The sequence below is a fragment of the Poecile atricapillus genome, chromosome Z (genome assembly GCF_030490865.1).
Source record: "Poecile atricapillus isolate bPoeAtr1 chromosome Z, bPoeAtr1.hap1, whole genome shotgun sequence".
Classification (NCBI taxonomy): Eukaryota; Metazoa; Chordata; class Aves; order Passeriformes; family Paridae; genus Poecile; species Poecile atricapillus.
This window is the reverse complement of record NC_081289.1, coordinates 108,834,059-108,847,033: the sequence shown is the minus strand read 5'-3', so window position 1 is coordinate 108,847,033 and position 12,975 is coordinate 108,834,059. Positions and strand designations below refer to the sequence as shown.

The 12,975-nt window shown below is 36.3% G+C and overlaps 1 protein-coding gene across 1 annotated transcript in view; it reads right to left on the bottom strand.

Annotated features, from left to right (window-relative positions):
• Positions 1 to 5,317: 5,317 nt before the first annotated feature.
• FRMD3 (FERM domain containing 3) overlaps positions 5,318 to 12,975 on the bottom strand; it is a 139,727-nt gene continuing 132,069 nt past the window's right edge. The window contains exon 14 of the mRNA XM_058827388.1: positions 5,318 to 6,914. Within this exon, the coding sequence (XP_058683371.1) occupies positions 6,319 to 6,914 (596 nt within the window). The 3' untranslated portion in view covers positions 5,318 to 6,318. The remainder of the gene's footprint in view (positions 6,915 to 12,975) is intronic.

Below are 12,975 nucleotides of genomic sequence, written 5' to 3'. Positions count from 1 at the left end.
TACATCCAGGGTGTGTACTAAATTTGCACCTGAGAGGTGAAAGCAGAAGAGAGGCTTTGGAAATGACATTTTGACATGTGGAGCTCTGTGCTTTGTGGAGTGTAATTGCCTAAACCAGAACAGCCAAGGAGACTTTGATCAGAAGAACAACATACAGTAGAAATTCTGTTTTCAGTTTCTGAGCTGCCTTCCCACATAAAACATGCCTGCTGTGCTATTGTAAGGGCACTCAAAATAGCACAGCTATGGGGCACTATGACAAGGGCTGCTCAAACATTGAAAGATTAGACCTTTCTCTGAGCACCGACAGCACTTCAACTCTTTAGAGATGTGATGTTTTGTCTCATTTCTGAGGTTCCAAAACAACTTTTTGGGAAAACAATGTGTGTGGGAAGGGGCAGGGGCAACCACTGGAGATGATGTCCCATACATCTGAGACTGCAAAATTGTGGGGATATAATAATGGTCTTGAATATCACCATCTGGTGAGCTGTCCAAAGAAAATACAAGTCAGCTATACTGGCTTAACACTAGCTTGAAATTTCAAGAGCAAGTTAGATAGTTATGAAGCAAAATTGACTCAATCTATTTTTCACTACCAATTGACATTTACATTGGTTTAGTGCCAGTTAACACAGCAGAGATATTTCCCTACATTACCTTTGTCATTACAGTTCCCTGTGGTTATATCAGGATCTCAGGCAGAAATGGCACCTGCCATGAGCTAGGCAAAGCCAGTGGTGACGATCACTGTGCTACTGAGTTGGGTATATCCACTCAGTATGATATCAGTGAGTTATACACCTTCTGAGTGAGGATTACAGCTGTTCACTTAGCTTTCAAGAAGAGGATTTAAGCAAACTTGGTGCTCAGAAGCTTTTACTTTGGTTTTGGCTTTGCAGAAGTCCTTTTTTTCCCCATACCCAAAGTATATGCCATTGTGTGCATACAGCCCTTTCTCAGGGAAGAAGAACCTGAATATTTGCGAATCTGAAGATTTGAGCAAAACACATTAGATGACATTTAAGTTTCTATTGAGAGGTTTACTAAAAGTTAATTCAAAAGTTCCTGCAGCCCTATTTAAACTTCTCTTTAGGGAATTATTCATGCGCATAATACTGAAACACAGAAGATATTTTAAAATGGATTTAGAACTAGACTGTTTTCATTACTAATATGATAAGATATATAGCATTACAAATGAGAGGCTTTCCACATTCTTCTGTCTACAGTTTCTTCTAGAAATAGGAGCCCTATTCAGTCAACATATTTAATCATTCTTCTATCAAAGAAATACTTTGATATTTGAAATATTTTGATATTCTTTTCTTTGAAAAGAAATAACTATATAATTATTGTACATTTAAATATATATTTAAATCTTTATATATGATTAAATAGATTCAAACATACTTAATTATTCTTCAATCAAAGATATGCAATCTATTTTACCTGGATTTTTAGTCCATTTAAACCAGTGATGTTTCTTCATCTTTTACAATTAGCAATTTGTAGGTAATGTTTTTTCATCACAACACTGATGAAGATTCTAGGGGGCCACTTTGCATCTCCAAAGTATCTGCCATCTTGTGAGCTCAACAAACATTTCTTCAGTGAAATTAAAAGTAAGCTAATATGGGAAAGGTCAGAATGAAATAAATAGAACAGGTAATTTTTCAAGCACAAGTTGAATTTTTATTTTTATAACTACATTTTGTACTCTGCCCCAATATGATGCTGAAGCAGAAATTAATGTTTTATTGCTCTTCAATGTAACACACAAGCACTGAGCTGTGGTTGGTTACAGTAATTGATGCATGTATGATGAGTGTGATCAGTTGTGCTACAGCTATAAATTCACACTACATCCTTAAGCATCTCAGGGGCAAATAGTGTCCATACTTTCTAGGCATGAGCTACGAGACCTGTGGGCAAACTGTGAACCTTTGCAACAGTGCAAAATGTAATCACTGCAGGAAGTTCATCTGGCTGAGATGAACATCAGTCACCTGCCTTCAGAGAAAGAAACTCCAAGAAAGATTATAAATGTCACAGCAGCTCCCTCAGATTTCTGAGGATAAAGGGGATGAGGGAATCGCCCTTGTAAAGGGGCAGAATGAAAGATGTAAGACTATGAGATCGGTCTTGTAGTATGGCATTTAACAGCTGTGACTGTTACCATTTAACTACCATTCAACTATTTTTTCTTTTTATTCTTGTTCAGGCCACAGGACTTACTGCAGGTAACATAAAGCTGGAATCTTCACAGGGTGTCTCAGACATACTTCTTCCATATGATATGACAGCTTTAAGGAAATCTACAGCAAGTCTATGCAAACAGAAGAGAGAATTACTTCCTTTGGGATTTAAGCACAACAAAAGCTAACACAACTGAACAAAATGTTAAGAAATGTACCTTGACTTCCAGATGAAGTTTCTTGCCTTCCAGTGCTTGTGATACCCAGTTTGGTCAACACATATGCTGTCAAGGACCTGCTGCGACCATTAGCACCAAAAAATCCAGCCTGATTTCTTCAAAGGCACCTCTGACACGACATTTCAGTGAGTTGTAATTTTAGAGAAATTTGTGTGATTGTTCAGAAAGAATTTATGGCAAATGCTGAGTTTCTACCCGAAGTAAAAATAATTTGTTTTACAAATGCTAGTTTCACAATTATAGTAGGGACTTCAGAATACAAACAGTGTTGAGGAGGGTATATTTTATTCTTATATTAAAGCAGGAACACAACCTCTTTTGAAGGCTGTATTACAATCTACATCCTTTTAACTGAAATAAATAGGTCTACCTGTACTATATAGTTCTGATTTTTTACATTTCAAATTCACAGAGTCTATTTAGATATTGGCACTTTCTATACAGTACATTAATATCTTCATCTAAATGTTTTATGTGCTCAGGAAGTAGCTTTTATTTCTCTTAGCTCCCGAGAATTATAATCAATTGCTTCATTGCAGACTGTACATTTCTTACCAAATACATTTGCTCTATCAGAGCTCCAAACTAACTCAATGAAAGAAAGCACAACTTTTCCTAAGTAACACTCTAGCCAGACATGGCTCTGAAAGGTTGCAGCCATATGTCCACTGCCAAGGCCTGACTGTAAAACCAGCCTCTCAGTTTTCACTCTGTGTGTAGCCATTGTATCTCAGGACTCTGACTCGCTCTTATGTGGTAACCAGGCAAACCAACAGTCTCTTGGTAAATGAGCCTGATGCCATGTTAATAACATCCTATTTTAAAGTACCTTTTAGTGTCTCACCAGCTGATGAAGAAAGAAAATCATATTGAAAGCATTGTAAGAGTCGTAAGAAATCTGTACTGTATTATATTCCAAGTACTTTGTGAAAAAAGAAAAAATATTATTTCTAGAAAATCTTTCCCCAGAAGAACTATCATAACTACAGAAAGTTTTCTCCAGTGTAATTTTATTAGGGATTCCTGCCATCATATCAACATACAAAACAATCAGGATGTTGACATATAGAAATGTGAAATTCACTGTACAAAGATAAGGCTCAAGTTACAGGTATATTTTCCCCTTACACTCCATGAAATAAAACCATTTTTAATTCTTCCCAGAGTTGTGTTTATAAATGTTAGACAAACCACAAAATAGATTTCAAGTACATAACATTTTACAATATAATCCAAGCACAGACAGAAATACACAATACTGTACCTATAGACGCTCCATAGTCCAAGTCTGTCATCTTTACTGTTAAAAAGCTGCTACTCTTTCTGAACGTGCCCAGCTCTATCCTTCTGTGTATGACATGGTCCTAGCCTTTAAGTTATAAGACTCTCATGACTTTAGCTAAATTACTTTGATAGAACAGAGAATATCAGGAAGGAAAGGTGAGAATTTTAAAAGGCCAGGTCTGAATGGATGCACATGGTTAGTAAATGCAAGCACATGTGCACACACACTTGCATTTAGCCCTAGATAAAACCTCACTGCACTGCAAAATTTTTTGAGATTATGGTCTCATGCAACATGAGAAAATGAGCATCATAAAATGAGCTATTTTCTGACAAGAGTTAAATCAAACAGTAAAATACTCCTACTTCTGGGGTGCTGTAATTCACAGGGACAAGACTATTGTATCCAATCTTTTTTTTTTTTTTAAAGTGATTATCAGACTTTCTAGGAGGTTGTAAGGAACCATGTCGTCACAGCCCAGCGGGATGTCTTTTCTCACAGCCTTTACCACTAAAAACAGCTTTTCTAACCCCTTTGTTTAGCAACAATGCAAATGAAGAATTTCTGGTTAAGACCAAATGTCTACCTTTGTTCACTCTCCATTTCTATTCACCTGAATGATTATTACCTTGTGGGAAAGGATCATTTAGCTGCAAGTAGCACAGGAAGAAATAGACATTAAATAACTAATCATTCATGATTCTTCTGGGCAACAGATTAGCAAGGACAAAGACAATAAAGAAACACAGCTGTTTAATTTAGTCTTTGTTGGAGGGGAGATGAATAGCAATCCAAAAGTTTTCAGCTGAGGAAAGGAACTCCTAAGCCCCATAACTGTTCTGCCTTTTAAAAACTGGAGATTAGAAGGGAAGGAAAAATCTTCTCTGAAAATTGACATTTTAAAACTAGACACTTGCAAAGGCTTACAGGAGAAAACCAAGCAAAAGATATTCCCTGATATTGAAACTAAAGGAATTTATTTAGTAGGAATTAGACATGTGGTTACAATGTTAAATGCACATCTAATAAAATAGCCTCAAATATGTCTCCAATTCATAAATGTCTAAGCAGGAGAAAGAGTTTGAAGCCAAAATTCAAGTTTCTTAATATGAAACAAGGCTGCACTAAGACTGTGGGAGAGGAGGAATAAATACTTTCTTGTCTTAAACAGAACCTCCGTGGTATATTTGAAGGCCTTCAAATGTTCTCAGCATTGACAAGATTTTACGTAAGTATATTCTCTAAGCTATATTGGAATACCTTTAGATATACAAATCCATGTTACACAAAACAGCATTAGATCTCATAACTGGGCTCATAATAACAAGGAATGAGGATAAGTATGGTGCTATATGTGAAAGGAAGCATATTAGTATGCACAGAAAATATGTTGTCTTAGAGATTAGTCATAAGGGCATCAAGCATGAAGATGCATCTCTTAAAGTGTTTAAGCCTTTAACTGTGAGCCAGTAGATTAATTTTATATGAACTGTACAGCCTAATGCTTTGCTTTTTAAAAGAAGTATGAAAATTTATTCCTTTTTCACCTTTTCATGTCATTTATGGTTTTTAAAAGTAGCTCACTCACCTACTGATTTATTTTTGGGTCTTTTTTTTCTTTTTTTTTTCCTTTTTTTTACTTTTTTTTTTTTTTCCTACTTACTATTATTGTCTTCCATTATGTACAATAATCTACATTTAGACTGAAGACTCAATCTTTCGCTAAACATACTTGGACTATCTTGTGAAGACTTTCTACAGAACTGATAAAGTGGAAGACAATCTGACAGATAAGAGAAAGGATCATTACAGTTCTGCTCACTTCCCCAAGCTTTAGAACTTTACTGCATTTCAGAAATTCTTTTGCATACTTGCTGTCATTTCACCTCCCCCAGGTAGCCCCTACTGAACTTGAGTGAACTTTCTGTGTTTCCCAAACACAATCCCTTTGTATATAGCTACATTAAATTAATTCATTCTCCAGCCATAGTTTAAAAACAAATAATTAGTAAAACACTAAAAACACCCTACATGCCCCTCTGCATCATTCTTACCAATGCGTACATTTAAGTAACATCATAAGTTGCCTTTTACTAAAAATTTACCAAAATATCTTACACACATAAAAATGTAAAAAAACAAACAAACAGAAAAAAACCAAAAAACAAAAACAAAAAACCCCAGCATAAACATTGCTTGTATAGGCATTGGTTAATAGAGATTGTTGCACTAAGGAGTATATTCAAAAAGTTTTTCTTTCAGTATCATCAGTTTTAGTATCATGGATTGAAAGGTTAAGGACAATGAAACTTATTGTGACCCTGTCTTATATAATGTAATAAATGAACTGGAAGCCTGAAATGTATTATAAAATAAAGCTTCTTTTTTGGCTATTGAGAGGTGACTGTGTAAGCTGGTCGCTAAACTGGCAATTTAAGTATGTAAAGGGAACTTAAGAACTGAAGATTCTGTAATGAAAACCATATGTGAAGTTATGAAGGCAGCTGCCAACAGATGGGCCCATGGGCATTAAGGAAAGCTGTCACTAACCGAAACTTTGAATATAGCCCTTAGTTGTATCATATTCATGTAAAATTTAAAAGCTGCCCAGAATATCACGGATGAAGTTTATTTTGCAAGCCATCCACTGCCTAAGGGGGCAGTAATATTCAATATGAAACTGCTGAAACTCTGGCGTCTGACGGATTTCGTGAAGGAAAGAGATTTGAAGGTCCGACTCCAAGAGAACAAGGAAAAGGGGGAACACAAACAACAGCAGTCCAAGGCCTACAAGGAAAAGTCTGGAGAAACTCTTCACAAAAGCATTCACCTCGATGTTGCCCATTAGAAAGTCATAGCTCCACCTCAGGGCTCTCCGAGCTTCTTTCAGTTCTTCCTCCTCTGCAATTAAAAATGCATTTTCATCTGCTTCAAGTTCCTCAAATGAATCGGTATCATCTTTCTCATTCTCTGCTCTTGGACAGGTATCAAAAAGCATGTCAATCTCATCATCAACAGGGGTGGGCAGCAAGCTGGCACTTGGATTGTATACCAGCTCTGAGATGGTTAAGGGTTCCTCTTTCATCTTCTCTTCCTGTTCAATGGCAAGATCAATATCCTTCCCAGTATCTTTTACTGGAGAGCTTGAAGTCACAGGTACTGAAATCTCCTCTTCCTTTGGTAGTTGGATACCTGAAAAAAAATAGATTAAAACAATGATACTAAATTTCTCACAGCCTGGTGCCAAAAGTCAGCCCTTCAATAGTATTTAACAGATATATGAAAAGAAGATTCTGCAATAATTTTGCATATTAAAATCAGACTGTACACTGTTATCAAAAACTGGAAAAGCTTTCTGAAAAGGACAGTATCTTTACAAAGCTGCAGTACATCAGATCTGCTTAAGAGGGTCCCACACAACTATGGATGATAATAGTGTAGTGCAAAGTAGAAAAGAGAACAGCTTATTTGCTACTGGCAACCTGACTTCTGGTATAAATTAATACCTACTACATGTGCAAATTGGTACTCTTTGGTGAATAATAATAATAATAATAGTAATAAAATACCAACTCTCATTGCTTTGAGATGAATGAGTATAGTAAGGTTATAGCTAAGGTTGAGAATAGAGCATGACATTAAAAAGAGACAACAGATGATCATGATAAATTGATGTTAACAGTAAAAAGGGCAAAAGGAGAGGAAGGTTAACATATGATATGAGGATTAGATATCATTGGAACAGGATTCTAACAGCCTCACCAATTAAAAAAGCTCATTCTTGTGTCTTTTTTTTTTTTCTGCTCAACTAGTTTTTTAGCTCTTTTCTCTCTCATCTAAATTTCTCACTCCCCTTTACAGAGACTTTCTTATGACACTGTTTTCTGCTCAAGCCCTTTCCTCTCAAAACTTACTCTCCTTTTTCCAGTCTATCTCTAACAGGACTAAGTTTGCAAAGAAGTCTAGCTGTTTACAGCTACATCAAATCTTCAGTGACTGCTGTTAGTTGTCAGTTGCAGGAGTGGAAAGGAGGACAGTTGGGCACAAACCTGCCTTACAAAGCAGTATTAAGACACCTCCTCATAGAAATTTCCCTTTTTAAGTATTCAAAATGGCCCAGACAGATCTCTTCCTCTGTAATTTGTTATCTTTTCCTTGCTTTCTAGACCTCACCGGCCATGCCTCCAGGTGAGGTTTCACATTTTGGCTAATCGACCAAAAAGACACTTTCTGCTTCCTTTCATTTTGTCACTGGGAAAAGCAGCTTGGGTTAGTGTCTGATGTTTCTTCTTCCTGAGCTGGCTTGTCATGTGTTCTTGTGGAGACAGCACATAACCAGGGATTGAAAAGAGAGCAGGAGAGCTCCTTTCAGCAGCAAATGTGCATAGCTGAAATGAAACCTTGTCTTCAATAATTATTAGCTCAGTAATTTAATTAGTTTAATTTTTGTAGTTTAATTTTACTTCCTACCTAATAATTTCTTGCCTCAACTACTCAGTCTTCTCTCATCACAGCCAATTTAGAAATTTATCACTTTTCAGCATTTTGTGCTGGAACTTAATCGTTTACACCAGTCTTTACATTAAGAAATATATCTGTCACAGTCATCAAGAGGAGGATACAAACCAACTGAAGTGAGACAAAACAGTATATGAACACCAAGAAGTGAGAACAGATTTGGAGGATCTTTCTCCTAAGTACCAGAAGGTAATGCTGGATCATCAAACCATACAGTTACTTGAGAGTACACCCATGATAAATTACAAAAGCCAAAATAGTTTCACTCTGGGGCCCAACATTAAGAACCTATACATATCTTTAGATACACAAGCACTATCATTTGATTCTCAAATATGCTTTTCAATTATTCTTAATATGAGTAGGATTTAAGTTGAGCCACTTACTTAGACATTTCAAAATGGTTGAAAGCACCCAATTTTACTCTCCCAAATTTGAGAATCCTGGCCATAGGCCTCTCTATACCAGCATAGATGCAAGGTCAGTAATATATCTTCATCATGTTACTCATCATAGAGGACAGCTGCAGCTACCAGAAAGAAAGGTCACCCCAATTTATGATTCTTGAGCCTCCTCTTTCTCCCCACAGTAAATTCCAGCTTGCATAAACTACATAGTGAACATGAACAACATATTAACTTTGATTAAAACAGTGTTTTTCTCAAATAACTGGCAAACTTCTACCTATGAGGTTAACCTGTTGATAGAAGGCAACAGAGGAGTCTTTTCAAGTCAGTGTTCTTGCTTCCTGAAGGGTTTGTATTAAAATTGTAATGTGTTGCAGCTCTGATGTGCACATTAAATTTACATTCCACTATTAATTTCAACTGCTAAAAAGAGTTTTCAACTATTTATTTTGATTTAAAATAACTGCATTTTATATTAGTCAAATACTAGTGTAAATCAATATTTGAAAATTTAGAATGGGCATTAAATACTGCTTCTGCTGCAAGCTGATTTCATATTTTAAAAAATTAAATATATAAAGTTATTCTTTTTGGTCCTTCATATTCTCTGTACTACTACAACATTTATTAGTGTTTTTAATGATGAAAGAACAGGCTATTAACCAGGATCAACACAACTGACTGCAGCAAAGTTCCAGTCATGTTGCAATAATATAGAGAAGTATGTCAGGACATTCATATTTTGATGGTTTCAAAATACATAACTGTAACATTATTACAGCAAGCATAATTTACAAAGCTTATGCAGGCCTAAGACTATCACATTAGAGTACCAAAATTCCACAGTACAATGAATATTCCAGTAACACAAATTTAAGAGAGAAGAAAGAATTTGGATTTTTTACTTTTCAGAGAGAAAAGAGAGAGACAGTTATCTGAAATAATAAAATCAAGATAAAATTAAAAAAAAAAACTCAGAATGTTCCAATGGAAAAATAGAATCTAAAGTTAAAGCAAGCCTAACTCCTAATACTCTTTAATTATTCTACAGCTCTACTGCAAATCCTTTCCTCCTATTCATACATAAAAATTATTTTGATACTACACTTATAAGGCTATCATTTTATATCATTTGTTGGCAAGATTTTGAAAAGTCTACCACCTTTTTAACAATAGCTAACATTTTTGTGGTGTTCAGATTTAGAGGAGTATGAGTTGAGAATTAAATTACATTTGAGAATAACCTCTTATTTCCATTTTTTACTTTATATTCTTACTGGCAATTTACTTTCCATGAATCAGAAATTTCTAATACAGATTATTGGAATATCAGGTAAATAAACTCAGGTTTGTTTCTTATATTTCCACAGCAAAGGCTTGCTACACTATTCTGGCAACTGAACAAATTGTACAAAGCCAGAGATCTCATTATCCTGGGTGAAACTCAGTACTCCCCTTCCACCAAATACTGTGATTGCTCCAAACCAGGAACACGAACCGCTGAATAAGACATGAGATTACTGTGGTCATCTGCTGTGAACATGAACGTGCAAGAGATCTGGCATAAAAGTTGTCAGCTGCTAGTATTTCTACGGAGGCAGCTGAGGATTAACAAAATGAGGGACAGCTCTAGCTCCACTATTCTTAAGAAGCTGCAGTTGCTAGATGTACAGCACCTCAGAAAAATGTCTGCTTATTAAAAAAATCAGTTCACACATTGTCTGCTGGGCAGATATCCCACACATGGCTTTTCTTACTAGAAACACAATTACACACTTATGACAGCCTTTTATATTGGAGAAAGGAACAAGTGTGAATATACCCTCATTTTAAAGAAAGAAATGAAAAATTAGATATGGTCCAGAGAGAACAGTGCTAGTAACATTTCATACATGCACATAAACAAAAATGGCCAGCCAGGCTGCAATTAGGAGAAATCCTTCCTGTCCTTTTCACTTCTTCCTCTAGGAATATCATGTATCCTTTGTTTATTTTCCATGTGGACAAAATTCATTTGTACTATGAACAGAATGACTCTTCAGAGGAAAGGAGAAGGTGATTTTCTCACATTCAGGCAAAGTGCCTGAATGTCACAAAGAAAATGTAGAAAAAGAAGACAAACTCTAGAATTACATTGAACTTAAATATTTCCCTACACAGGATCTATGTCAAGCAGGATTTGCATCACAGCCAGAGCTCCCGCCCTCAGAAATAGGAGGTCACAGATTTGTACCATACCCACATCCCATGCCCATAAAAGACACCTGTTATAGCTTTGCAAGGAGAGTTAATCAATGACAGTTTATAGTAACTCCTTTTTAGGCAGTGACCTGCCTTTCCTGCTGGCCATTACTGTTTGCTTTAGTCTAATGGGAACTTCTAGAAAGGAGCAAAGAGCTGTCCCTGTTGCCAGTTGATACGAGTTGCATGTTTTATGGCATTACAACTTGCCTCCCAGCTATGTTGTATCATGGTGTTCAATGTCACGGCTAGTACAGCCACTGAAGGCCACTGCTCTGCTTTTCACACCCCAGAAAGGGCACCCAAGGCACAGAGGCAGAAGCAGAACAGAGCATACCACACAGTGGGCATTCTGGGATGCCTGTCTTCAATCTCCCTTTGGCCTGGAAGGAGCTCAACCCAGAGTTGTTGATCCCCTTCCAGACACAGGAGTAAGCAGCAAGAGGAGAGAAGGAAGCACCAGGGAGAGACAACTGTGTATCATGGGAGCAGGAGTGAGAAGGAAAGATACACCTGTCAGCAGTTCAGAGAAAGAAGGACCTGGTGATGGGACTGCAGTGACTCAGTGCCCAGCACGCCAAGGACAGTGAAGCGGAAAGAGCCGAGCACTGATGTGAAAGCTTAGCACCCAAGCAAAAGGGCAAGTGGGACATTTCAGCATTCCCACTTAGATTGGATGACCCCTCCTGGCACAAGTCAGCGTTGTTCTGAAAGGGTCCCAATGGGGTTCTCCCGAGGAGTTATGTCCCATGTTAGGAGTCTTGCACAGGCTGTGCAAGACTGTCTTGCACAGCTTGCACCTGTGCTTTGGTGCTAGTATACATGTTTTAAATGCTGATATATATATATATATATATATATATATATATATATTTCTTTTTCTTTTGCATGTGTACTTTAAAAGGAACAACAGTACAAATGAACAGTACAAAATCAATGTGTTTAAGAACTAATGTAGTTCCGACATACAAGTATCTTATGATTGGTGTCATTATATTAAACCAACAAGATGTTTTGCATCTATTTGGAGCCAGTATTTAACCTCTGAGATGTAAGAATACAAAACACATGTCAATAATAATGTTTTTTCAATTTTGCTACTGTTTTTGAATCAATGGAATTAGGTGCATTCTCACAGGTTCTACTGTTTCCCCTGAGTGGTGAATTCAAGAAACAAAGACAATCAGGAGCTGTTGCTACTCAGAGACAAATCAATGCAAGAAGCAGTTTCTCCTGTATCTACTGCACTCACCTCTTTCTAATTTTCAGATATCAAAAGAGCAACAATATTCTAATCTTTGCCAGAATATGTTCAGTTAATTCTTTGATTAAAAACTGATTTCTGAAATGAAGATTCAATACAAAGATTTAACAAAGGTTATTAAAAACTGAATTCCACTTATAGGTCCCCAAATATCAAAAGCAAATGGTACTACAGAAACAAGGAAAAACAATTTTTAAAATGTCTTATGACATTAAGGAAATTGACATGTTTACTGACAGGAGAGGCAATGGATCTTTGGAAAAGGCATTTATTAAAAAAACCACCACTTTGCTGTCCAAAGCAATATCGAATGCTTTTTGCTCTTTGGGTTGTAGTCCTGTTGTGTGCAGTAAAAAGGGAGATAAATCAGACTCTGCCCAAGCTCCACCTTCCTCCACCAGCCTTAGTACTATTATTCAGTATATGAAATTATTTAGTATCTAGAAAAATAAACCAAAGAAAGTTACAATCTGGAAAACTGATTGAAGTAAAAAGCCAAGCTGTCTCAACTACTGCATTCAGCTCACATTCAAAATCTACTACCTTCTAGTTTAACAACTGTTTAGTTTTGTCCCAAATTACTACAGTTTCAAAGTATTTCTCCACACCTAAGTCCCAGAAAAATAGAAAGACAAAATTTCAGTCCCTCATTTGTTACCAATTAACAAACAAATCCATAATTTTATGCAAGACAATACAACAAATTTATATTTTGTCTCATTCATCCTTCATTTGCATCTTTGTTCTTGTCAGTAATTTGTCCTTATTATCTGCTGTACATGTCATTTACAGTACAGTTCCTTTCCAAGAGACAACTATTAAC